Below are 27436 nucleotides of genomic sequence, written 5' to 3' on the forward strand. Positions count from 1 at the left end.
TTACTAGAATGATACAAGAACTGAGAGGTTATACCTATCAGGAAAGATTGAACAGGTTGGGGCTTTTTCCTCTAGTAAAGAGAAGACTGATGGGTGACCTGATAGAGGTTTTTAAGATTATGAAAGGGTTCGATAGGGTAGACGTAGAGAAGATGTTTCCACTTGTGGGCGAGACCAGAACTAGGGGCCATAAATATAAGATTGTCAAATCCAATAGGGAATTCAGAAGAAACGTCTTTAGCCAGACAGTTGTTAGAATGTGGAACTCGCTACCACAAGGAGTGGTTGAGGCAATTAGCATAGATACATTCATGAGGAAGCTAGACAAGACATGAGGGAGAAATGAATAGAAGGGTATGTTGATGGGGTGAGATGAAGAGGGGTGGGAGGAGGCCGGTGTGGAGCATAAACACCGGCATGGACCTTTGGAGCCGAATGGCCTGTATCTGTGCTGTAAATACTTTGTAAATCTTTTCTGCACTTTCTCCAGTGCTTCAATATCCTTTTTGTAATATGGAGATTTGATATTTTTTCAATATAAAACAATGGATTATTTTGAATAAAAAATAATGATCCTTTTTCAATAATTTAGCTGGCAGCCTGTTAAAAACAGAATTCACATCTGAATAGGCTTCAGGACTAAGTAGAGAAAATAAATAGGATGACTAATCTTTCTCCAAAAGATCATTTTTACCTTCATTAATATTTTGACCAAACCAAAACGGTGACAATGTGGGAAACGGATATGAGGCAAATAAACAAGTCTCATTTTTTCCGCTAACTTTCATCATTTTTTAATGTGTGTGAGATACGAAACTCTCAATGTGTCTATGATTCACACAGTGAGAAATTCTTGAGATAGTCTCATTTTTATCTTGCAGTCTTTTTGAAATTTATTTGTCTTTCTGGACCAAGTACATGGACTATTTTTTTACTTCTTGGGATGTGGGTGATACTGGCAAGGCCACATTTAATACCCATCCCTAATTGCCCTTAAGAGTCAACCCCAGTGTGGGGCTGGAGTCACGTGTAGGCCCAGACCAGGTAGCAGGCAGCAGATTCCCTTCCCTGAAGAACATCAGTGAACCAGTTGGGTTTTTATGACAATCCTGCAGCATTCATGGTCATTTTCTGGTGCGGGTCTAACCAATTGTTCAAAAAAATGTATCTACATTTAAAAACATACCTTAATTTGATTAATAAGGATTTTAGGAGCAGCACTCTAGGTTGCCCAAGAGTTATGTGGGGCGAATTTCCACTGTTGGCGATGGTGGAAAGCTGGGGGGTTACAAGTCGCCGCCCGTTATATGCCCCGCTCAATTGACTTCAGTGGAAACCTCTCACAACATTTTCAACATTCCAAGTCCCATTCCGCATCCCTTTAGACCATGCTTACAACTCCCACAGTTTAGCTTTTCATTGAACATCTCATCTATTCTGAGACAGCCCATTCCTGCAGAAACTTTAAGTGCTTCTGAGCAATCTTCTATTTCTAAATGTTTCTGCATCAGTTTCTCAGTAATTGCACCTGGCGCGTCTGGGGTGATGGGGTACCCTCTCTGGGGAGGGGGGTCCCCTGCGTCCTGGGCCACCTCAACCTTCATTCGTCCGGTGGATCCTGTGTCACTTGAAGATGCCCTTCCACACATGCCTCGATAAGGGAACGGCCACCCCTATCCTGAAGTAAAGGTCCTAAGAGAACGACATGCGTGGTTGAGGCGCGGCCTCCCTATTGCGATTCCCTCAGCTTTTCTTTTAACTTCTCTACTTCTCTAGCCAATCTATCCAATCATCTATCAACTGATGGGTCGGGACCCAGGCTCCACCTGCTGCAGCTTAGATATTCCTTTCTCTAGATCTTGATTCCTGTTCTGTTCATCCGCAAGACGCTGATCCAGCGTCAGAACTGTCTTGGCTGCTCCGAGCGCCCGGAATCACCAGTTTTCTACCTCTTTCCTGGCTGCTGCTAGCTGCTCTGTAAGTTCTGCGACTTCTCTATCTCTGGCCTCAGCCTCTTCACCGAACTTCTGAATCCCCAACATTAGACACTGTAACACTAACGCTTTTCTCTTTTTATCACTTTTTAACCCTAAGACCTTAATCTTTTTGAACCGGACACTCTCCACTAAGGACTGCATGTCTCTCTCCACCCTCCTGTCTTTGTTACCTGCCCAATTCCGTAGGGCCCCTCTTTAGACTCAATCCATTTACTAGGAAATGACTGGACCTCATTCGGAATATTCCCTGATCTTTCCATTGCTAACTAGAGATCCCTTTAAGCCGCGACAACTAAGAGAATACTCACCCCTCGAACTGAGGTCATAGAATCATAGAAATTTACGGCACAGAAGGAGGCCATTTGACCCATCATGTCTGTGCCGGCCGAAAAACAGCTACCCAGCCGAATCCCACTTTCCAGCTCTTGGTCCGTAGCCCTGTAGGTTACGGCACTTCAAGTGCACATCTAAGTACTTTTTAAATACGATGAGGGTTTCTGTCTCTACCACCCTTTCAGGCAGTGAGTTCCAGACCCCCACCACCACCTGCTGGGTGAAAAAACTTCTCCTCAACTCCCCTCTAATCCTTCAACCCATTACTTTAAATCTGTGCCCCCTGGTTATTGAGCTCTCTGCTAGGGGAAAGAGGTCCTTCTTATCCACTCTATCTAGGCCCCTCATAACTTTATACACCTCAAGAAGGTCTCCGCTCAGCCTCCTCTGTTCCAAAGAAAACAACCCCAGCCTATACAGTCTTTCCTCATAGCTAAAATTCTCCTATCTTGGCAACATCCTCGTAAATCTCATCTGCACCCTCTCTAGTGCAATCACATCCTTCCTGTAATGTGGTGACCAGAACTGTACGCAGTATTCTAGCTGCGGCCTGACTAATGTTTTATACAGTTCAGGCATAACCTCCCTGCTCTTATATTCTATGCCTCGGCTAATAAAGGCAAATATCCCATATGCCTTCATAACCACCTTATCTACCTGTCCTGCTACCTTCAGGGATCTGTGGACATGCACTCCAAGGTCTCTCTGTTCCTCTACACCGCTCCGTATCCTATCATTTATTGTGTATTCCTACCTTGTTAGCCCTCCCCAAATGCATTGATGTGTGGCAAACACTTCCTCGAACCAACTCTAACTTTAACAAAATTTAAAATCACATCGGGGTCACCAAGATGTTGGACTGCTTTCTTGTTCTTTTTCGTCTCATTACTTTAAACGTCAGATTACACTCAGTTGTAGCAATGCAGGATCAGGTCTTTATTGAAACCTCATGGGGTAAAAATTTGGTTGATTAGTGCCTCCCGTCAGTGCCCTAAGAGGGCGCTAACAGGGCGCAAAGGAACTAGCGCCCGGGTGCGGCAATATTTGCGCCGCTCGCGAAACTGACCAGACATTTTTCGATGGCACTAAACACTGCCGCTACAATCTCCTGCGCCCGCAGATCGTGACGTCAGTCAAGCGTGCAATGCCCCGGACCGGATATTGAGTGGCACCCCCTGCCTTACCGCCTGCCGCTAGCAATGACAGGTTGAGGGGAAAGTTTTGCAGTCAGGAAGGGGCTGGGGGAGCGCTATTTAAAGGCGGCTGCTTCCTGCCTTTTTTTGTCGGTGACATTTTTGCTTCACGCATTCTGAGAGTGAGAGAGACTTCTGGAGAGATTCTACACTGTGTGAAGGAGTTTTGGGCACTGAGCAGCACTTTGCAGGTTCATTTTGATTTGACCTTCCTTGCATCGATTTAGAAGAGACTATGGGGGCTGCACTCTGAGCTCTTTCCCTGGGTCTCTCCATTGTTCTTTCTAGCAGAATTGATGTACAGCTCTCTCCAGGCCGAGATTCAAGGCTGCAATGAGCAGGATGTGGCTGGAGAGCAAGATCGACCTTCCCCTTTAAGAGTTGGCCGGCGCCAGTGTGTCTGTGTTCCATTGCTGACTGACATCACATGAGCTTCGCCAGCACTCTGAGGTAGCACCTCGCTCCTCGGCGTTAGCGCCTTAAGAGAGGTGTGTAGCGCCTGATTTAGCGCTCAAATCACCTCCAGGGGTGATAGAGGCCAAGTTTGCAGTCGGAGGCGATAATTAGCGCCAGGCTCTAAACTTTGCGCCCGGCCAATAATTGTGCCCCAAACGGGGCGATACCGAATTTCTCCCCCCATATCATCCACAACCAGTATGAGTGCACAAGTCTTTTCATATTACACCATTCCAGTATGAGAGCGAGCTGCTGAGACACCACACTTTATGATTCCAGTATGAGGTCTTGAGACATCACACTCTCACAATTCCAGTGTGAGCTGCTGAACAGTCGTTCACTCACATCCCTTATACCCAATTTTACCTTTGATCAATACCTTCCATGCAGAACTGGCTCAAGTGGACTGGAAAAATAAATTAAAAGCTAAGACAGTTGAAATGCAGTGGCGGACATTTAAGGAGATATTTTATAACTCTCAACAAAAATATATTCCAGTGAGAAAGAAAGATTTTAAGAGAAGTGAGTGCTATCCGTGGCTAACTAAGGAAGTAAAGGATGGTGTCAAATTGAAAACGAAGGCATACAATGTTGCCAAGATTGGTGGGAGGCCAGAGGATTGGGAAATTTTTAAAAACCAGCAAAGGATGACTAAAAAAATAATAAAGAGAGAGAAGATGAATTATGAGAGTAAACTGGCAAGAAATATTAAAACAGAAAGTAAGAGCTTCTACAGGTATATAAAAAGGAAGAGAGTAGCTAAAGTAAACGTTGGTCCCTTAGAGGATGAGAATGGGGAATTAATAATGGGGGGGAACTGGCAGAGACTCTGAACAAATATTTTGTATCTGTCTTCAAGGTAGAAGACACTAACAACATCCCAATAATGGATAATGAAGGGGCCACAGGGAGGGGGGAACTTAAGACAATCACTATCACTAAGGAAAAAGTTATGGTAAAATAATGGGTCTAAAAGACGACAAGTCCCCTGGACCAGATGGCCTGCATCCCAGGGTCTTAAAAGAAGTGGTTGCAGAGATAGTGGATGCATTGGTAGCAATCTACCAAAATTCCCTGGACTCTGGCGAGGTCCCAGTGGATTGGAAAACTGCTAGTGTAACACTCCTATTTAGGAAAGGAGGGAGACAGAAAGCAGGAAACTATAGTCCAGTTAGCCTAACATCTGTTGTTGGGAAAATGCTGGAGTCCTTCATTAAGGAAGCAGTAGCAGGGCATTTGGAAAAGCATAATGCAGTCAAACAGAGTCAGCATGGTTTTAGGAAAGGGAAATCATGTTTGACGAATTTGCTGGAGTTCTTTGAGGATATAACGAACAGGGTGGATAAGGGTGAGCCAGTGGATGTGGTGTATTTGGATTTCCAGAAGGCATTTGATAAGGTGCCACATAAAAGGTTACTGCATAAGATAAGAGCTCAGAGTTGGGGGTAATATATTAGCATGGATAGAGAATTGGCTAATAGAAAGCAGAGAGTCGGGATAAATGGGTCATTTTCAGGTTGGCAAACGGTAACTAGTAGGGTGCCACAGGGATCGGTGCTGGGGCCTCAACTATTTACAATCTACATTAATGACTTGGATGAAGGGATCGAGTGTAATGTAGCCAAGTTTGCGGATGATACAAAGATGGATGGGAAAGCAAGTTGTGCAGAGGAGTCAAAGAATCTGCAAAGGGATATAGACAGGATAAGTGAGTGGGCAAACATTTGGCAGATGGAGTATAATGTGGGAAAGTGCGAGGTTATCCACTTTGGCAGGAAAAATAAAAAAGCAAATTATTTAAATGGAGAGAGATTACAAAATGCTACAGTTCAGAGGGACCTGGGGATCCTTGTGCATGAAACACAAAAAGTTAGCATGCAGGTGCAGCAAGTAATCAAAAAGGCAAATGGAATGTTGGCCTTTATTGCAAGGGGGTTGGAGTATAAAAACAGGGAAGTCCTGCTACAACTGTACAGGGTATTGGTGAGACCACCCCTTGAGTACTGCGTACAGGTTTGGTCTCCTTATTTAAGGAAGGATATACTTGCATTGGAGGCAGTTCAGAGACGATTCACACGGTTGATTCCTGAGATGAGGGGGTTGACTTATGAGGAAAGGTTGAGCAGGTTGGGCCTATACTCATTGGAATTTAGAAGAATGAGAGGGGATCTTATTGAAACATATAAGATACTGAGGTAGCTCAACAAGGTAGGTGCAGAGAGGATGATTCGCCTCGTGGGGAAATCCAGAACTCGGGGGCATAGTTTTAGAATAAAGGGTCGCCCTTTTAGAACTGAGATGAGGAGGAATTTCTTCTCTCAGAGGGTCGTAAATCTGTGGCATTCTCTGCCCCAGGGAGCCGTGGAGGTTGGGTCATTAAATACATTTAAGGTGGAGATAGACAGATTTTTGCAAGATAAGGGAGTGAAGAGTTATGGGGAGCGGGCAGGGAAGTGGCTTTGAGCCCAAGATCAGCCATGATCTTATTGAATGGCGGAGCAGGCTCGAGGGGCCCAGTGGCCTGTTCCTGCTCCGATTTCTTATGTTCTTATGTATACATACCACCAATAAATCATAGTATATCAAAGCTACATACAAGTGACAACAGAATAACAACATAAACCCAATAAACATGCACTTCCATAATTATGATTGCCGTCATAAACTTCCCATTCATTTTATTACCATAAGCACAAGTGACCTGATCCCAGACCTGATGGGCACGCAGGTCACCCTTCTGATCTGTGGAGATACATTTACTTTAAAATCCCCTTACACAATTTACAACCCATGCTCAGCAGAAAGCTGTGTTAACTTTTAACTCATCATGTGCTGGTCTCACAGACAGCCCAGAAAGAATAACGAGGTACCCAGGTAGTGTGAGCCCTCGTTCCCACAGTTGGGCAGGGCGTATAATGGGCAGCCGACCCGCAAATGCCAGTTTAGAGCCTGTGTGTCGATAGTGGTAATCAGCCCCGGCGCGACATCGGCCCGGAATTTCCTCGGAGCTACTCCCGCTCCGCTGCACTTTCAGCAAATTTACAGCAGTGGAATGGGAGCAGCTCCGAACAAATTCATGACCAAGGAATTCTGTTTTGATGTCTTTGAGAGGTGAGAAGACAGAGCAAAAGGGGAAAAAAATCAACGAAAGATTGATCCCAGGTCACACCACCGCACGGCTCTTCATCCCAGGTCACACCACCTCACGGCTCTTCATCCCAGGTCACACCACCTCACGGCTCTTCATCCCAGGTCACACCACCTCACGGCTCTTCATCCCAGGTCACACCACCTCACGGCTCTTCATCCCAGGTCACACCACCTCACGGCTCTTCATGCCTATGCAATGGAACATTGTGCCCCCTGGTGGCTGAGCTGGTTAAGACCGATTACCATTGCCACACAGATCAGAGCAGTCCCACGAGTGATTTTTGATAAGTTAGCTGGACTCTTGTGGGGCAGCACTAAGGGTTGCTGGGACTGGCTATGGATATAATGCTCCCTGCGGTAACACTCACTATCTGACCTCACACTTGAAGAAATGGCCATGGGTGAAGTCTCAGGAGGAACCTACATAGAATATACAGCACAGAAACGGGCCATTCGGCCCAACCAGTCCATGCCGGCACTTACTCGAGCCTCCTCCCATCTTTCCTCATCTAAATCTATCAGCATAACCCTTTATTTCCTTTTCCCTCATATGCTTATCTAGCTTCCCCTTAAATGCATCTATACTATTCACCTCAACCACTCCCTGTGGTAGCGAGTTCCACATTCTCACCACTCTGAGTAAAGAAGTTTCCTCTGAATTCCTATTTGATTTCTTGGTGACTATCTTATATTGATGGCCTCTAGATTTGCTCTTCCCCACAAGTGGAAACACTCTCTCTCTATCAAAACCTTTCGTAATTTTAAAGACCTCTATTAGGTCACCCTCAGCCTTCTCTTGTCAGCCTGTTCAGTCTGTTCATCCTTTCCTGATATGTATACCCTCGCACTTCTGGTATCATCCTTGTAAATCTTCTCTGCACCCTCTCCAGTGCCTCTATATCCTTTTTATAATATGGCGACCAGAACTGTACGCAGTACTCCAAGTGTGGTCTAACCAAGGTTCGATACAAGTTTAGCATAACTTCCCTACTTTTCAATGCTATCCCTCTAGAAATAAACCCTAGTGCTTGGTTTACTTTTTTTATGGCCTTGCTAACCTGTGTCGCAATTTTTAGTGATTTGTGCATTTGTATTCCGAGATCCCTTTGCTCCTCCACCCCATTTAGATTCTTATTTTCCAAGTAATATGTGATCTCCCTATTTTTCTTAGCAAAATGTAATACCTCACATTTATCTGTGTTGAAATTCATTTGCCAATTATATGACCATTCTGCAAGTTTATTAATGCCTTCTTGCAATTTGTTACAGTCCTCCTCAGTATTGACTATCCCCCCCAATTTGGAGTCGTCCACAATTTAGAAATTGTGTTTTGATACCAAAGTCTAAATCGTTAATATAAATTGTGAACAATAGTGGTCCCAGCACTGATCCTTGTGGGACCCCACTTTCCACCTTCTGCCACTGTGAATAGCTACTCTTTACCCCTCCTCTCTGCTTTCTGTCTTGTTGCAGCAAGATAGCTATCCATTGTGTAACTTGTCCTCTGACTCCGCGTGCTCTAAGCTTATTCATTAGTCTATTATGTGCAACTTATTAAAGGCCTTTCGGAAATCTAGATAAATTAGATCTGCTACATTACCCTTGTCCACTCTCTCTGTTACCTCGTCAAAAATTTCAATGAGGTTGGCCAAGCAAGATTTTCCCTTTTGAAATCCATGCTGTCTATTCATTATTATGTTTTTGGTTTCCAGATGTTTTTCTATTTTCTCCTTTAGTAGAGATTCCATTATTTTTCCTACTACCAATGTTAAGCTGACTGGTCTATAGTTCCCTGGACATGTTCTATTTCCCTTTTTAAACATCGGTATTATGTTAGCTATCCACCAGTCCTCTGGCACTACACCTTTTTCTAATAAAAACAGAAGAATTAGGAGCAGGAGTAGACCATACATTATGTATTATTATTATTATTATACATTATCAAGCCTGCTCTGCCATTCAATAAGACCATGGCTGATCTTCAAACTCAACTACACTTTCCCGCCCTATCCCTATATCCCTTGATTCCTCTGGAGTCCAAAAATCTATTTATCTCTGCCTTAAATATACTCAACGACTGAGCATCCACAGCCCTTTGGGGTGGAGAATTCCAAAGATTCATAACCCTCTGAGTGAAGAAATTCCTCCTCATCTCAGTCTTAAAAGGTCGACCCCTTATCCTGAGACTGTGCCCCCTAGTTCTAGACACTCCAGCCAGGGGAAACAATCTCTCAGCATCTACCCTGTCAATCCCCTCAGAATCTTGTATGTTTCAATGAGATCACCTCTCATTCTTCTAAACTCCAGAGAGTATCGGCCCATTCTACACAATCTCTCCTCATAGGACAACCCTCTCATCCCAGGAATCAATCTAGTGAACCTTTGTTGCACCGCCTCTAAGGCAAGTATATCCTTCCTTAGATAAGGAGACTAAAACTGTGCACAGTACTCCAGGTGTGGTCTCACCAGAGCCCTGTACAATTGTAGTAAGACTTCCTTACACTTGTTCTCCAATCCCCTTGCAATAAAGGCCAACATACCATTTGCCTTCCTTATTGCTTGCTGTTCCTGCATGCTAACTTTCTGTGTTTCTTGTACTAGGACACCTAAATCTCTCTGATCACCAACATTTAATAGTTTCTCACCACTTAAAACATATTCTGCTTTTCTATTCTTCCTACCAGAGTGAATAACCTCACATTTCCCCACATCTGCCACCTTACTGCCCACTCACTTAACCTGGTTATATCCCTTTCAGTGTCAGCTGGGGCTCAGTTGGTAGCACACTCACCCGTGATGTCAGAAGGTTGTGGGTTCAAGTCCCACTCCAAGAGACTTGAGCACACAAAGCTAGGCTGACACTCCAGTGCAGTGCTGAGGGAGTGCTGCACTGTCGGAGGTGCCGTCTTTCGGATGAGACATTAAACCAAGGCCCCCGTCTGCTCTCTCAGGTGGACATAAAAGATCCCATGGCACTATTTCAATGAAGAGCAGGGGAGTTATCCCAGGTGTCCTGGCCAATATTTATCCCTCAATCAACATCACTAAAAACAGATTATCTGGTCATTATCACATTGCTGTTTGTGGGAGCTTGCTGTGTGCAAATTGGCTGTTGCATTTCCCACATTACAACAGTGACTCCATTTCAAAAAGTACTTCATTGGCTGTAAAGCATTTTGAAATGCCCAATGGTCGTGAAAGGTGCTATATAAACGCAAGTCTTTCTTTGCATCCTCCTCACAGCTTACTTTTCCACCTAGCGTTGTATTGTCAGCAAACTTGGATACATTGCACTCAGTCACTTCGTAGAATCATAGAAAGTTACAGCACGGAAGGAGGCCATTTTGGCCCATCGTGTCCGCGCCGGCCAACAAAGAGCTATCCAGCCTAATCCCACTTCCCAGCTCTTGGTCCGTAGCCCTGCAGTTTAGAGCATCCCAAATGCATATCCAAGTACTTTTTAAATGTGGTTAGGGTTTCTGCCTCTACCATCATAAGAACATAAGAAGTAGGAGCAGGAGTAGGCCATACGGCCCCTCGGGCCTGCTCCGCCATTCAATAGGATCATGGCTGATCTGAATCTAGACTCACGTCCACTTCCCTGCCCTCTCCCCGTAACCCCTAATTCCCTTATCTGCTAGGAAACTGTCTATCTCCATTTTAAATTTATTTAATGTTGCAGCTTCCACAGCTCTCTGGGGTAGCAAATTCCATAGATTTACTACCCTCTGAGTGAAGAAGTTTCTCCTCATCTCAGTTTTGAAAGGGCAGCCCCTTATTCTTAGATTATGCCCCCTAGTTCTAATCTCACCCATCAGTGGAAACATCCTCCCCGCATCCACCCAATCAAGCCCCCTCACAATCTTATATGTTTCGATAAGATCGCCTCTCATTCTTCTGAACTCCAATGAGTAGAGTCCCAACCTACTCAACCTTTCCTCATACGTCAACCCCCTCATCTCTGGAATCAACCGAGTGAACCTTCTCTGAACCACCTCGAGAGCAGGTATATCTTTTCTTAAATATGGAAACCAAAACTGCACGCAGTATTCCAGGTGTGGCCTCACCAATACCCTGTATAACTGCAGCAAGACTTCCCTGTTTTTATACTCCATCCCCCTTGCAATAAAAGCCAAGATTCCATTGGCCTTCCTGATCACCTGCTGCACCTGCATACTAACTTTTTGTGTTTCATGCACCAGGACCCCCAGATCCCTTTGTACTGTAGCGCTTTGCAGTTTCTCTCCATTTAGATAATAATTTGCTCTTTGATTTTTTCTGCCAAGGTGCATAACCTCACACTTTCCAACATTATATTCCATCTGCCCACTCACTTAGCCTGTCTATGTCCTTTTGCAGGTTTTTTATGTCACAGAATCACAGAATCACAACAGTGCAGATAGAGGCCATTTCGGCCCATCGAGCCTGCACCGACACATATCCCACCCGATCCCCGTAACCCCTACACCAACACATATCCCACCCTATCCCCGTAACCCCACGTATTTAATCCCCCTAACACTAAGGGTCAATTTATCATAGCCAATCAACCTAACCTGCACATCCTCACTCATTGCTTTCCCGCCCATCTTTGTATCGTCGGCAAACTTGGATATGTTGCACTCGGTCCCTTCCTCCAAATCGTTAATATAAATTGTAAAGAGTTGGGGTCCCAGCACTGACCCCTGCGGAACACCACTAGTTACTGATTGCCAGCCCGAGAATGAACCATTTATCCCAACTCTTTGTTTTCTGTTAGATAGCCAATCTTCCACCCATGCCAGTATATTACCCCCAATCCCGTGATTTCTTATCTTGATCAGTAATCTTTTGTGTGGAACCTTGTCAAATGCCTTTTGGAAGTCCAAATACACTACATCCACTGGTTCCCCTTTATCCACCCTGTATGTTACATCCTCAAAGAATTCGAGCAAATTTGTCAAACATGACTTCCCCTTCATAAAACCATGCTGACTCTGTCCTATTAAATTATGTTTATCCAAATGCTCTGTTACTGTTTCCTTAATAATGGACTCCAACATTTTGCCAACCACAGATGTTAGGCTAACTGGTCTATAGTTTCCAGCTTTTTGTTTACTTCCCTTCTTAAATAAGGGTGTTACATTAGCAGTTTTCCAATCTGCCGGGACCTTTCCTGAGTCCAGGGAGTTCTGGAAAATAATCACCAATGCATCCACAATCCCTACCGCCACTTCTCTCAAGACCCTAGGATGTAGGCCATCAGGTCCGGGGGATTTATCCGCCTTAAGTCCCATTATTTTACTGAGTACCATCTCCTTAGTGATTTTAATCGTCTTTAGCTCCTCCCCCCCATTGCCCCCTGTTTGTCCAGTGTTGGGATATTTTTTGTGTCCTCTACTGAAAAGACTGATACAAAATATTTGTTCAGCGTCTTTGCCATCTCCATGTTCCCCACCACTAGTTTCCCGGTCCCATCCTCTAAGGGACCAACGTTCACTTTAGCCACCCTTTTTCTTTTTATATAGTTGTAGAAACTCTTGCTATCTGTTTTTATATTTTTTGCTAGTTTACTTTCATAATCTATCTTCCCTTTCTTAATTAATCTTTTAGTTATTGTTTGCTGGCTTTTAAATGCTTCCCAATCTTCTATCCTCCCACTAGATTTGGCTAATTTATATGCCCTTGTTTTCAGTTGAATACTATCCTTTATTACTTTACTAAGCCACGGATAGCTGTCTTTTCTTTTACTCCCCTTTTTCCTCAGTGGAATATATTTATCTTGAAAGATGTGAAATATCTCCTTGAATGTAGACCACTGCTCTTGTACCATCTTACACTTTAATCTGTTTTCCCAGTCCACTTTAGTCAATTCTACTCTCATACCTTCATAGTCTCCTTTATTTAAGCTTAGTACGCTGGTTTGAGATCCAACTCTCTCACCCTCAAACTGAATTTGGAATTCAACCATATTATGGTCACTCATTCCAAGGGGATCCTTTACTAGGACATTTTTTATTAATCCTGTTTCATTACACAGGACCAGATCTAAGATTGCCTGCCCCCTGGTTGGTTCAGTTACATACTGATGCGCCATCAATTACTCAAAAGACTGAAGTTGAGCGAGTAACAATCAGGCTTTTATTAACTAAAGAATGAAGGTCTTGTCTCGAGTGGTCGACCCGTCCAGAATACTAAGGGACTGGGAGGTAGTCACTTATATACCTGGAATAGTGGGAGGAGTCAGCCGAGGCATGTCCAGACCTGTACCTAGTGGAATACACATACAGACACAGACAGGTATGACAGTGGTTTACCACACATACTGCTCAAGGAACCCGTCCCTAATACACTCTATGAACTCTTCCTCAAGGCTGCCATGCCCAATTTGATTAGTCCAGTCATTATGAAAGTTAAAATCCCCCATGATTATAGCTGTTCCCTTATTACAAGCCCCAACTATTTCCTGATTTATACTCCGACCAACAGAGTTGCAACTGTTAGGAGGCCTATAGACTACGCCCACTAGTGAATTTTTCCCCTTATTGTTCCTTATCTCCACCCAAACTATTTCACTATCCTGATCCTTTGACCCAGTATCATTTCTGACTATTGCAGTGATTCCATCCTTGATTAACATAGCAACCCCACCTCCCTTTCCTTCCTGTCTGTCCTTCCTAATTGTCAAATAATTGACAAATTGTATGTTTAGTTCCCAGTCATGATTATCTTGCAGCCATGTTTCCGTAATGGCCACCAGATCATACCCATGTGTAGTTATTTGTACCGTCACTCGTCAATTTTGTTACGAATGCTGCGTGCATTCAGATAAAGAACTTTCAAATATGTTTTCTGACAATTTATTCCTGCTTTTACCCCTTTTACTACTTTACCTTTATCATTATACATTCTATCCCTTCCTGACATGCTCTGGTTTTTAATTCCCCCACTGCTACCTTGCTCTATTGCCTTCTCCGCTGTCATTTTTATTTTTTGCTCTCTTAAAACCTCCCCCCCCACTAATTAGTTTAAAGCCCTCTCTACAGCCCTAGTTATTCGATTTGCCAGGACTCTAGTCCCAGCACTGGCCAACTGAAGTCCGTCCCAACGGAACAGCTCTCTCCTGTCCCAGTACTGATGCCAGTGTCCCAGGAAGCAAAACCCATTTCTCCCACACCAGGCTTTGAGCCACGCATTTAACTCTCTAATTTTATTTACCCTAGCCAAATTTGCACGTGGCTCAGGTAGTAATCCAGAGATTATTACCCTTGTGGTTCTGCTTTTTAATTTGACCCCTAGCTGCTCAAACTCCCTCAGCAGAACCTCCTTCCTTGTCCTATCTATGTCGTTGGTACCAACATGGACCACGACAACTGGATCCTCCCCCTCCCACTCCAAGTTTCTCTCCAGCCCAGAGGAGATGTCCTTAACAGGCAGTGAGTTCCAGACCCCCACAACCCTCTGGGTGAAGACATTTCCCCTCAAATCCCCTCTAAACCTTCCACCAATTACTTTAAATCTGTGCCCCCTGGTTTTTGACCCCTCTGCTAAAGGAAATAGTCTAAGTCATTAATATAGATTGTAAATAGCTGAGGCCCAAGCACTGAATGAATTATTAAATATGTGTAATAATGCCTCTTGCTATCTCTTCCCTAGATTCTTTTACAATGCATGGATGCAACCCATCCGTACCAGGGGTTTTATCATCATTGAGTTTGATTAATTTATTTAATATTTCTCCTCTTTTTAATTTAAATACGGTTATAACATTTCTAATCTCATCTTCCAAGGTCATGTCCACCTGATCCATCTCCCTGGTAAATACTGAAGCAAAATAATGATTTAATATTTTTTCCATTTCGCTATCGCTGCCTGTGATTTTATCCTGCCCGTCCCTTAGTGGCCCTATTCCCATCCCGACTTTCCTTTTTTTATTGATGTGCCTGTAGAATATTTTCTCCATTGAGATGGGCCCCACCTGACCTGGGCTGGGTCCAGGGTCCTAACAGAAAGGATAAATAGGGCAATCAAATGAGTAAATGGGCGAGGGGGAGGGCTCAGGTGCAATAGGTTGTATAAATAGTAATTCTAAAACAAATGAAAAGGAAGAGAGTAGAGTAATGGTCAGAAGTTGTACTTCAGGCACTACATGTAGAGGGAAAACTAAAAGATGTAAAGTGATTAAATCAGGAGAGAGAAATAAGAAACAAGTGAGAAAAACAACATTAGAGCAGAAGGACAGGCTAGGGTGTGTGGCCCAAATAAGCGTTCTTTATACAAACACACGGAGTATAAGGAGCAAACTGAATGAACTGCAGGAGCAATTCATCAATTTAGAGGGTACAATAGAGTAGCCATTACTGAGACATGGCTGCAAGACGGTCAGGACCGGGAACTGAATATACCAGGTTATAAGGTCTACAGGAAGGATGGGGAATCTGGTGGAGGGAAGAGGAACAGCATTAGTGATTAAGGATGAAATTACTTCTATGATAAGAGATGATATAACAAGAAGTAAGCAGGCAGTGGAGACTTTGGCCTAGAAATTCAGTGGTGCCCCGTTTGGGGCGCCAGCCTTGCCAGGGCGCTAAAAGTAGCGCCCCGGAAGTAGTCGCGGCCGCCCGCCGGAAATGGACTTTGCGCGCCCCAGAGGGAAGCGCGGCGCTACTGGAGGCGCCCTGCATCCCTCTTGAGGCGCTGCAACTCAATATCGCTGCGCAACGTGCCGCAGCGCCACACGCTGCGGCACGGCGTGCTGTGGTACTGCAGGCCTTCCTTCCCTTCGTAAAGGGGAGGGGCCTGCTGCAGCGCAATCAAAGATCACGAGTGCCGGCAAAAGAGCCCGGCACCGAGGAGAAATGCCGGGCTCTTGGAACACAGCCGGCACTCCACGGGGGGGGGGCCTCAGGAGGCCGGGGACGGCGGCGCGGAGAGGTGCTGGCAGGCGGCCAGCAAAAAAAATGGCCGCCCCGCACCTCAACCGCCGCAGGTAGGCCCCCCTGAACCAGTTGCAAATAGCGACTGGCGTTAAAGCAGGGGGTGCAACTAAATTTCGCAATCGGGGCAGTAGCGGGGCACTGCACACACCGATGATGTCATCGGTAGTGGCGCAGCGCTAACGGCTAGCGCCGCCATTAGCATACCGCTAAATTTAGCGGGAGGCGTGGCCAGTGGCATCCAACCCACTAAGTGCCCTCTTAGGGCACTAACGGGTGGCGCAGCCCACTGAATTTCTAGGCCTTTATGTGTAAAAAATAGTAATTAAAAAATAGAAAAGGATTTAAGACTGTAGTGGGAGTTGTGTATAGGTACCCTGGTAGCAGCTGTGAAGTGGCAGAATGTATTAATGCAGAGATTAGATAAGCATGTAGTAAAGGCAGTGTGGTTTTAATGGGGGATTTTAACTTCCATAAAGATTGGGATAAGCAGACGAGCACCTGTTAGAAAGGTAGCAAATTTCTTAAGTGTGTTCAGGATAATTTTTTGCAACAATATGTCCTAGAACCAACAAGGTGATAGTCCATATTAGATTTAATAATGAACAATGACCTGATTTAATTAACAGCCTAACAATGCGTGAACATTTATCTAATAGCGATCATTCTATGATTGAGTTCAACATAGTGTTTGAAAGGGAGATACACAAAACAGTTACTAGAATCTATTCGAGACTTAGGTAAGTCAGACATCAATGCGATGAGACAGAGACTGTCCACAGTAAACTGGATAAATCTGTTAATGGGTAAAACGACAGAAGATCAGTGCGAGGTATTTGAAAAAGAATTTAATGTGATGCAGAACCAGTTTATACCCCTGAGGGGCAACAGCTCTACGTGCCAAAAAAACAGCCTTGGACGACTGAAGAGGTAAAGGACAGCAGAAAACTTAAAATAAAGCCTACAAGAGTGCAAAAAATAACACCGATCTTGGTGAATGGGAAAGAATCAAAGAACAGCAAAGGGTAGCAAAACAGACAGTAAGTGCTACAAAAAGAAAGTATGAAAATAACTTGCAAGGGATATAAAAAGCAACACAAAAACCTTTACAATTATATTAGGAAAAAGAGAGTGGTTAAGAGCAATGTTGGCCCCTTAAACACAGACTGGTGATATTATAAATGAAAATAAGTAAATGGCGGACATGTTAAATAATTACTTTGAGTCAGTAATTACAGTAGAGGAAGAGAATAACTGCTGGACAGCCAAGGAAACTAATATTGAATTAGGGATGGGGACTCACTCAAATTAACGTAAGCAAATTAACAGTAATGAAGAAAATAATGACAGTAAAGAGTGACAAATCCCCAGGACCAGATGGTTTTCATCCCAGGGTTTTAAGGGAAGTAGGTGAGAACATTGCAGATGCTCTAACTATGATCTTCTAAAGTTCTCTCGATTCAGGCAACATTCCTTTAGTTTGGAAAGTTGTGCATGTCACTCTGCTATTTAAGAAAGGTGAGAGAGGGAAACCAGGGAATGAATTATAGACCCGTTAGCTTAACATCTATTGTCGAGAAATTACTCGAGTCTATAATTAAGGATAGAGTGACTGAACACATTGAAAATTTTCAGTTGATCAGAGAGAGCCAGCATGGATTTGTGAAAGGTAGGTCATGTCTGATTGAATCTTTTGAAGAGGTGACTAAAGTAGTGGACAGGGGAATGTCTATCAGTGTTATTTATATAGACTTCCAGAAGGCATTCGATAAAGTCCCTCATAAGAGGATGAAGTTCAAGCTCATGAAATTGAGGGCAAATTATTGACCTAGTTAGGAGATTGGCTGAACGGCAGGAGACAGAGAGTAGGGATAATGGGCGGGTACTCTAATTGGCAGGATGTGACTAGTGACGTCCCACAGTGATCTGTGTTGGGGCCTCAACTATTCACAGTATTTATTAATGACTTAGATGATGGGATAGAGAGTCACATATCCAAGTTTGCCAATGACACAAAAAATAGGTGGCATTGTAAGCCGTGTAGATGGAAGCATAAAATTACAAGGAGATATTAATTGATTAAGCGAATGGGCAAAACTGTAGCAAATAGATTTCAATGTAGGCAATTGTGAAGTCACCCACTTTGGATCTAATAAAGGATTGATCAGAGTACTTTCTAAATGGTGAAAAGCTAGAAGCAGTGGAGGTCCAAAATGACTTAGGGGTCCATCTACATATATCATTAAAATGTCATGAACAGGTACAAAAAATAATCAAGACGACTAATGGAATGCTGGCCTTTATATCTAGAGGATCAGAATACAAGGGATTAGAAGTCATGCTACAGCTACACAAAGCCCTGGTTAGACCACACCTGGAGTACTGTGAGCAGTTCTGGGCACCACACCTGGAGCACTGTGAGCAGTTCTGGGCACCACACCTGGAGCACTATGAGCAGTTCTGGGCACCACACCTGGAGTACTGTGGGCAGTTCTGGGCACCACACCTGGAGCACTGTGAGCAGTTCTGGGCACCACACCTGGAGCACTGTGAGCAGTTCTGGGCACTACACCTGGAGCACTGTGAGCAGTTCTGGGCACCACACCTGGAGTACTGTGAGCAGTTCTGGGCACCACACCTGGAGCACTGTGAGCAGTTCTGGGCACCACACCTGGAGCACTGTGAGCAGTTCTGGGCACCACACCTGGAGCACTGTGAGCAGTTCTGGGCACCACACCTGGAGCACTGTGAGCAGTTCTGGGCACCACATGTTAGGAAGGATATATTGGCCTTGGAGGGAGTGCAGCGTAGGTTTACCAGAATGATACCTGGACTCCAAGGGTTAAATTACGAGGAGCGATTACACAAACTAAGGTTGTATACCTTGGAATTTTGAAGATTAAGGGGTGATTTGATCAAAGTTTTCAAGATATTAAGGGCTACTAATAGGGTAGAGAGAAACTATTTCCGCTGGTTGGGGAGTCTAGGCCTAGGGGGCTTAGTCTAAAATTAGAGCCAGACCTTTCAGGAGTGAAATTAGGAAACACTTATACATGCAAAGGGTTGTAGAAGTTTGGAACTCTCTTCTGCACATGGCAGCTGGGTTAATTGTTAATTATAAATCTGAGCTTGATAGATTTTTGTTAACCAAAGGTATTAAGGGATATGGGCCAAAGGTGGATATATGGGGTTAGGTCATAGATCAGCCATGATCTCATTAAATGGTGGAACAGGGTTGAGGGGCTTACTCCAGTTCCTATGTTCCTTATTTACCGTGCTAATTTAATTTCATAGTTCCTCTTTGACTACCTAATTTTTTACTTCTCCCCAATCTCTTCATATTCTGCCTTGTTCTGCTCTCCCCTGCTGTCCATGTACTTGGAGTACGCCACTTCCCTTACCCTCAAATATTCCCGTATGTCTTTATTTATCCATGATCTCATTAGAGTTTAATTTATTCTTGTTTTATTATAGTGCAATATATCTTTTCCTGTACTCTGTTTAACACCTTTTTAAATGTTTCCCATTGCTGTTCTGCATCATTGTTTGCCAATATTGTTGTCCATTTAATTTCCAAAGTAATATTCTCAGCCCCTCAAAGTCAGCTTTTCTCCAATCTATTACTCTGGTCTTTGTCATGCTTATGTCATTCTCAATTATTATCTTAAACCATATTATATTATGGTCACTATTGCCTAGATGTTCTCCTACTTTTACTTCTCTTATCTGCTCTGGTTCATTGCCTATTGTTAGATCCAGTAGTGACTCTTCCCTTGATGGGCTTCTTACATACTGGGTTTGAAAAGAGTCCTGTACACATTATAAGAACTCCATTCCCTTATTCCCATTATCTACCTCTTCTGGCCAATTAATTTCAGGGTAGTTGAAATCCCCCATGATTATTATTCTATATTTTTTCTCATTTTGCTAATTTGTTTGCATATTTCTTCCTCCACCTCCCTCCCACTATTAGGTGGTCTGTAGACTACCCTTATTAGTGTGATTGATCCTTTATTATCTTTTATCCCTATCCACATGGATTCTATTTCTGTCTTGCTGATAGCGGCATCAGTTTTTTCTACTGCCATTATGTTATCCCTAATAAGTACAGCTACTCCACCTCTCCTGTTTCCCTCTCTAACTTTTCTAAATATGTTATACCCTGCAATGTTTAATTCCCAGTCCTGATTTTTCTGTAGTCATGTCTCAGTAATCCCTACTATATCTGGTTCTTCGTAATGTATTATTGCTTCCAGTTCCCCTGATTTATTACATTCATTGCTGTACAGACAGTTTAACTAATTTTTAATAGCAGTTCCTTGCACTTTATTTTTAACCATCATTTTACAGTCCTGTTCTATAACTCTATTTATTTCCAGGCCATTTATGTCCTCCTGTCCTTTCCTCTCCCCCCCCGGTCTTATTAGTTTAAAACCTTTGCCAACTCCCTATTTACCCTTTCCACTAGGATACTGGACCTATTTCAGTTCAGGTAGGACCCGTCCCATTGGTACAGCTCCTCCCTGTCCCAGTACTGGTGCCAGTGTCCCATGAAAAGGAACCCCTCTTTCCCACACCAGCACGGTGGCATAGTGGTTAGCACTGTTGCCTCACAGCGCCAGGGACCCGGGTTCAAATCTGGCCTCGGGCGACTGTCTGTGTGGAGTTTGCACATTCTCCCTGTGTTTGCGTGGGTTTCCTCCGGGTGCTCCGGTTTCCTCCCACAGTCCAAAGATGTGCAGGTTAGGTTGATTTGGCTATGATAAATTGACCCTTAGTGCTAGGGGATTAAATACGTGGGGTTACGGGAATAGGGTGGGATATGTGTCGGTGCAGGCTCGATGGGCCGAAATGGCCTCTATCTGCACTGTAGATTCTGTGATTCTGTGATTTAGCCACGTGTTAACTCTCCTGCTCTGCCAATTTGCACGTGGCTCGGGCAATAATCCAGAGATTATTACCCTCGAGGTGCTGATGTTCATGAAACCACATCCCTGGCGTGAGTCGTTGTCAGGGAGGTGGAGGCGGAGAAGGAGAAATCTGGTGGAAGAAGGAGGGAGAAAAAAATTACGAAGTGGGCCATTACTTTTAACTTCGGATTGGCTTGATGAGCTAATGGGTCTTCTTTCTCACCCACAGCTATAATCAGAGAAGAGACCAGGAGAAAAGGCCAAAGTGTTCACACGTAAGTAAAACTCGGATTACAGTTCAAAACTGCAGTGTTCTTTTATGTGTTGGGCACTACGTGAGCATCAAGTGTCCGCAGGATTGATACGGTGCGCTCTGTCTGAAATTGACACAATGGCCCAGAAATTCGGGTCTCCACGGGTGAGTACGCATGGGGTACTCACCCGTAGGCCCAATGGAAGTGCCGGTTTCCTGCATGCACTGCGCATGCGCGGGAAAACGGCACTTCCGTTCCTCTGAACGAAGGGGTTCAGAGGTCGAACGCATGTGCGGGGGAGGCTGTGCGTGCGCATCAAACTTACATTTTTTTTACAGGTTTTCCCGGGAGGGTAAGCCTGCAGAAGTTAGAAATGTAAAAAGCAGGCGTAAGGCCTGCTTTTTACAAGGTAAATGGTGAATTAATTAAAATTAAAACATTTTTTCCACAGGTTTATTATTTTTAAATACTTTAAAGCAAGATAAGTTTATTTTTAGCCCTGTTAGAATATAAAATTATTTTTTTCAAAAATTTAAATTATTGTTTAAAATAGTTATTTCATGTAATTTATAGTTTATTTAAAAAATGTGATGTTTTAAAAAATTTATTTGAAGGTTTAGTGCTATTTTGGGGCCGTAGTATTTATAAGTCTGGACAGCACTTCCTGTCAGACTTATGGATGGAGCATTTCCTGCTCCGATTGGCTGCCCATGGCCCACGTGATCCCAGGGGACGCATCGAACTGCGCCCCTGGGATATGCAAGCACTGCGCGCCGGCAGCTGGAGCAGGCCCAGGATAGGAATTCCACGGGGCCCTACAGCTCAACGGCCGGCGCGCAAGGTAAGTGCAGATTGGGGGCTTGCACCCGCGGGAAGCCCCCGACCCGAATTTCTGGTAAGGTGCGCTCTGTCTGAAATTGACACAATATTGATCAGTAAGGGATTGATACAGTGCGCTCTGTTTGAAATTGACACAAATGGTATGTTGGCCTTCGTAGCAAGAGGGTTCGAGTACAGGAACAAGGATGTCTTGCTACAGTTGTACAGGGCCCCGGTGAGACCACACCTTGAGTATTGTGTGCAGTTTTGGTTGCCTTACCTGAGGAAGGACGTTCTTGCCATGGAGGGAGTGCAGCGAAGATTCACCAGGCTGATACCTGGGATGGCAGGAATGACGTATGAGGAGAGATTGTGTCGATTGGGCTTATACTCGCTGGAGTTTAGAAGATTGAGAGGGGATCTCATCGAAACCTATAAAATACTGTCAGGCCTGGACAGACTAGATGCAGGAAGGATGTTTCTGATGGCGGGGGAGCCCAGAACCAGGGGTCATAGTCTAAGGATAAGGGGTAAGCCATTTAGGACTGAAATGAGGAGGAATTTCTTCATCCAGAGAGTGGTGAACCTGTGGAATTCTCTGCCAGAGGGCGGTGGAGGCCAGTTCATTAAATATATTCAAGAAAGAGTTGGATATATTTCTTAAGGCTAAAGGGATCAAGGGATCACGAGGCTGAGAAGTTGGTGGATAGCACGTTTAGTGAGTTGGTCACACCGCAGGGAAGGGCTACACAGGAAGAAAGGAAAGGGGTGACCATCAGGCGGAGCAATAGAAGTAGGCAGGTAATGCAGAAAACCCCTGTGGCCATTCCCCTCTCAAACAGGTATACCATTTTGGATACTGTTGGGGGGGATGACCCACCAGGGGTAGGCAGCAGCAGCCAGCTTCCTGGCACTGGGGGCGCTCCTGCTGCCCAGGAGGGGAGGGAAAAGAGTGGGAGAGCAATAGTGGTAGGGGATTCTATAGTAAGGGGAACGGATAGGCGTTTCTGTGGCCGTAGACGTGAATCCAGGATGGTTTGTTGCCTCCCTGGTGCCAGGGTCAAGGATGTCACTGAGCGGCTGCAGGGCATTCTGGAGGGGGAGGGTGAACAGCCGGAGGTCGTGGTCCACATTGGTACCAACGACATAGGTAAAAAGAGGGATGAGGTCCTGCAGCAAGAATTTAGGGAGCTAGGGGCAGGGTTAAGGAGCAGGACCTCAAAGGTTGTAATCTCTGGATTACTCCCGGTGCCACGTGCTAGTGAGTATAGGAATAGGAGGATAGAACAGATGAATGCGTGGCTGAAGGGATGGTGCAGGAGGGAGGGCTTTAGTTTCCTGGATCACTGGGACTGTTTCTGGGGCAGGTGGGACTTGTACAAGTCGGACGGTTTACACCTGAACCAGAGGGGAACCAATATCCTTGCGGGGAGGTTTGCTAGCACTGCTGGGGGGGGTTTAAACTAACTCGGCAGGGGGATGGGATACAGAGTGGAGCTATAGTAGGGGGTGAGGTACAGCCAAATACGGAGGAAAAAACAAGTCAGCAGGGAAGGCAGAGCAAAGATGTGAAGGCAAAAGGGAATATGGCAGGGCTGGAATGCATTTATTTTAATGCAAGGAGTCTTGCAAATAAGGTGGATGAACTGAAGTTGTTGATGAACACATGGGAGTACGATATTGTGGCTATCACGGAGACATGGTTGAGGGAGGGTCAGGACTGGCAGCTGAATATTCCGGGGTACAGAATCTTCAGGCGAGACAGAGGGGGGGGTAAAAGGGGAGGGGGTGTTGCAATATTAATTAAGGAGTCTATTACTGCTGTAAGGAGGGATGATATATTAGCGGGTTCCTCTAATGAGGCCATATGGGTAGAACTTAAAAACAAAAAGGGGGCAAGCACCTTGCTGGGAGTGTACTATAGGCCCCCAAACAGCCAGGGGGAGATAGAGGAACAGATATGCAGCCAAATCTCAGAGAAGTGCGAAAATAATAGGGTAATAATAGTGGGGGATTTCAACTTCCCCAATATAAATTGGGATAGTCAGAGTGTGAAAGGCTTGGAGGGTGAAAAATTCTTAAAGTGCATTCAGGAAAGCTTTTTGAGCCAACATGTAGAAGGTCCTACAAGAGAGGGAGCGGTGCTGGACCTAATTCTAGGGAATGGAGACGGGCAGGTGGTGGACGTGTCTGTAGGAGAGCATTTTGGCGATAGTGACCACAATTCGGTGAGATTTAAGGTGGTCATGGAAAAAGACAAAGACGGCCCGGAAATAAGGGTTCTAAATTGGGGGAAGGCAGATTTTAATAAGATAAGACAGGATCTGGCCAAAGTGGACTGGGAGCAGCTACTTATAGGAAAATCCACATCAAAACAGTGGGAGGCTTTCAGAAGGGAAATAGAGAGAGTACAACACCAACATGTTCCTGTAAGGGTCAAGGGTGGGACCAACAAGCAAAGGGAACCTTGGATGACAAAGGACATACAAAAATGCATTAGGAAAAAAAGGGGGGCTTTTGGCAGTTACAAAAGACAAAAGACGGTGGAAGCCCTAGAGGAGTATAAGAGGTGCAGGGGCATACTTAAAAAGGAAATTAGGAGGGCGAGGAGGGGCCATGAAATAACACTGGCGAGCAAGATAAAGGAAAATCCTAAGATGTTTTATAAGTATATTAAGAGCAAGAGGATAACCAGGGAAAGGGTAGGGCCCATTAGGGACCAAAGTGGCAAGCTGTGTGTAGAGCCAGAAGAAGTAGGTGGGGTTTTAAATGAATTTTTTGCCTCCGTGTTCACTGTGGAGAAAGATGATGTAGGCATAGAAATCGGGCAAGGGGACTGTGACATACTTGAACATATTAGCATCGAGAGGGAGGAGGTACTAGCGGTTTTAGCAGGCCAAAAAGTGGATAAATCCCCAGGCCCGGACGAGATGTATCCCAGGCTGTTGTGTGAGGCAAGGGAGGAGATTGCGGGGGCTCTGACACAAATTTTCAGAACCTCTCTGGCCACAGGGGATGTACCAGAGGACTGGAGAACAGCTAACGTAGTACCATTATTCAAGAAGGGTAGCAGGGATAAACCAGGGAATTACAGGCCAGTGAGCCTAACATCTGTGGTAGGGAAATTATTGGAAAAAATTCTGAGGGACAGAATTAGTCTCCACTTGGAGAGGCAAGGATTAATCGGGGATAGTCAGCATGGCTTTGTCAAGGGTAAATCATGTCTGACCAATCTGATTGAATTTTTCGAGGGGGTGACTAGCTGTGTAGATGAGGGAAATGCTGTGGATGTGGTTTACATGGACTTCAGTAAAGCTTTTGACAAAGTCCCGCATAGGAGACTGGTCAAGAAGGTAAGAGCCCATGGGATCCAGGGGGCCTTGGCGCGTTGGATCCTAAACTGGCTGAGTGGCAGGAGGCAGAGGGTGATGGTCGAAGGTTGCTTTTGTGACTGGAAGCCTGTGTCCAGTGGGGTACCTCAGGGATCGGTGCTGGGTCCCTTGCTGTTTGTGATCTACATTAACGATTTGGATGAGAATGTAAAGGGTATGATCAGTAAGTTCGCGGATGACACGAAAATTGGTGGGGTGGTAAATTGCGAGGAGGAAAGTCTCAGGCTACAGGACGATATTAACGGGTTGGTCAGATGGGCGGAAAAGTGGCAAATGGAATTTAACCCGGAAAAATGCGAGGTGATGCATTTTGGACGGTCAAATAAGGCAAGGGAATACACAATGGGTGGTAGGGCCCTAGGAAGTACAGAGGGTCAGAGGGACCTTGGTGTACATGTACATAGATCCCTGAAGGCAGCGGAGCAGGTAGATAAGGTGGTTAAAAAGGCATATGGGATACTTGCCTTCATTAGCAGAGGCATAGAATATAAGAGTAGGGAGGTTATGATGGAGCTGTACAAAACGCTGGTGAGGCCACAGCTGGAGTACTGTGTGCAGTTCTGGTCGCCTCACTATAGGAAGGATGTGATTGCTCTGGAGAGGGTGCAGAGAAGATTCACCAGGATGTTACCTGGGATGGAGCGCCTTAGCTATGAAGAGAGACTCTACAGGCTGGGGTTGTTTTCCTTGGAGCAAAGGAGGCTGAGGGGGGACCTGATTGAGGTGTACAAAATGATGAGGGGCATAGATAGGGTAGATAAAGAGGAACTTTTCCCCTTAGTAGGGGGGTCAATAACAAGGGGGCACAGATTCAGGGTAAGGGGCAGGAGATTTAGGGGGGATTTGAGGAGGAACTTTTTCACCCAGAGGGTGGTTGGAAGCTGGAACTCACTGCCTGAAAGGGTGGTAGAGGCAGGAACCCTCACAACATTCAAGAAGCATTTGGATGAGCACTTGAAATGCCATTGCATACAAGGCTATGGACCAAATGCTGGAAAATGGGATTAGACTGGACAGGGATGGATGGGCGGCGCAGACACGATGGGCCGAAGGGCCTCTTTCTGTGCTGTAAAACTCTATGACTCTATGACTCTATGATATGGGGAGAAGGCAGGGACAGGGTACTGAATTTGGATGATCAGCCATGATCTCATTGAATGGCGGAGCAGGCTCGAAGGGCCGAATGGCCTACTCCTGCTCCTATCTTCAATGTTTCTGTTTCTAATATTGATCAGTAAGCGATTGATACAGTGCGCGCTGTCTGAAATTGACATATTGAGGTTTCTGAGAGATGTGATAAAGTGCTACTTCAATGTAAGTCTCATAGAGTTATAGAGTCATAACGGCACAGAAGGAGGCCATTTGGCCCATCGAGTCCGTGCCGGCTCTCTGTAGAGCAATCCAGTCAGTCCCATTCCTCTGCTCTATCCCCGTAGCCCTGCACGTTTATTTCCCTCAAGTGCCTATCCAGTCTCCCCTTGAAAACATTGAGGGCTAGAAATTCACTTTGGGCCCGCCAGCTGGCTTGCGCCCAAAAGTTACCGCTGCGCGCGGAGCCACGTGTGCCCACCGGAAATTCAGTTTCAGTGCCCCAAGTCGAAGCCGGCCGCAATTCAAGGGTGTGGCCGCCCCCGCTTGGGGCGCTGAAACGGAATTTCGGCGCGCTAGGTGCTGCAGCGCCACCCGCTGCGGAGCGGCAGGCTGTGGTACGGCAGGCCTTCCTCCTTCTCTTAAGGGGGAGGTGCCTGCAACTCCGAGATCGCCGCTCGCTAGTGCCGGCAAATGAGCCCGGCACCACGGAGAAGTGCCGGGCTCCCGGAAAGCAGCCGGCAATGCCGCGGGGGGGGGGGGGGGGGGTGGTGGAGGCCGGGGAAGGAGGTGCGGGCAGGCGGCCGCCGAAGAAGCGGCCGGCCGCACCTCCGCCTTAACTCGCCCCAATAAGGCTGCAGGACGGCCCCGGTTGCTGAACGTTGTTTGCGGCCGCTGCGGAAGAGGCGGCCGCAACTAAATATGGGGG

The 27436-nt window shown here is 45.3% G+C and overlaps 1 protein-coding gene across 2 annotated transcripts in view; it reads left to right on the forward strand.

The window, feature by feature from the left end:
- The window catches only part of LOC147102053 (linker for activation of T-cells family member 2-like), a 134084-nt gene that overhangs the window by 67729 nt on the left and 38919 nt on the right, over window positions 1-27436 (forward strand). For both annotated transcript variants that reach the window (XM_085964204.1, XM_085964203.1), the window contains exon 3: window positions 21184-21229. In XM_085964204.1, coding sequence (XP_085820330.1) covers window positions 21184-21229 — 46 coding nt within the window. The remainder of the gene's footprint in view (window positions 1-21183; window positions 21230-27436) is intronic.

The sequence above is a fragment of the Somniosus microcephalus genome, chromosome 22 (assembly GCF_052327205.1).
Source record: "Somniosus microcephalus isolate GS21.2 chromosome 22, FLI_Smic_1.0, whole genome shotgun sequence".
NCBI classification, from domain to species: Eukaryota; Metazoa; Chordata; class Chondrichthyes; order Squaliformes; family Somniosidae; genus Somniosus; species Somniosus microcephalus.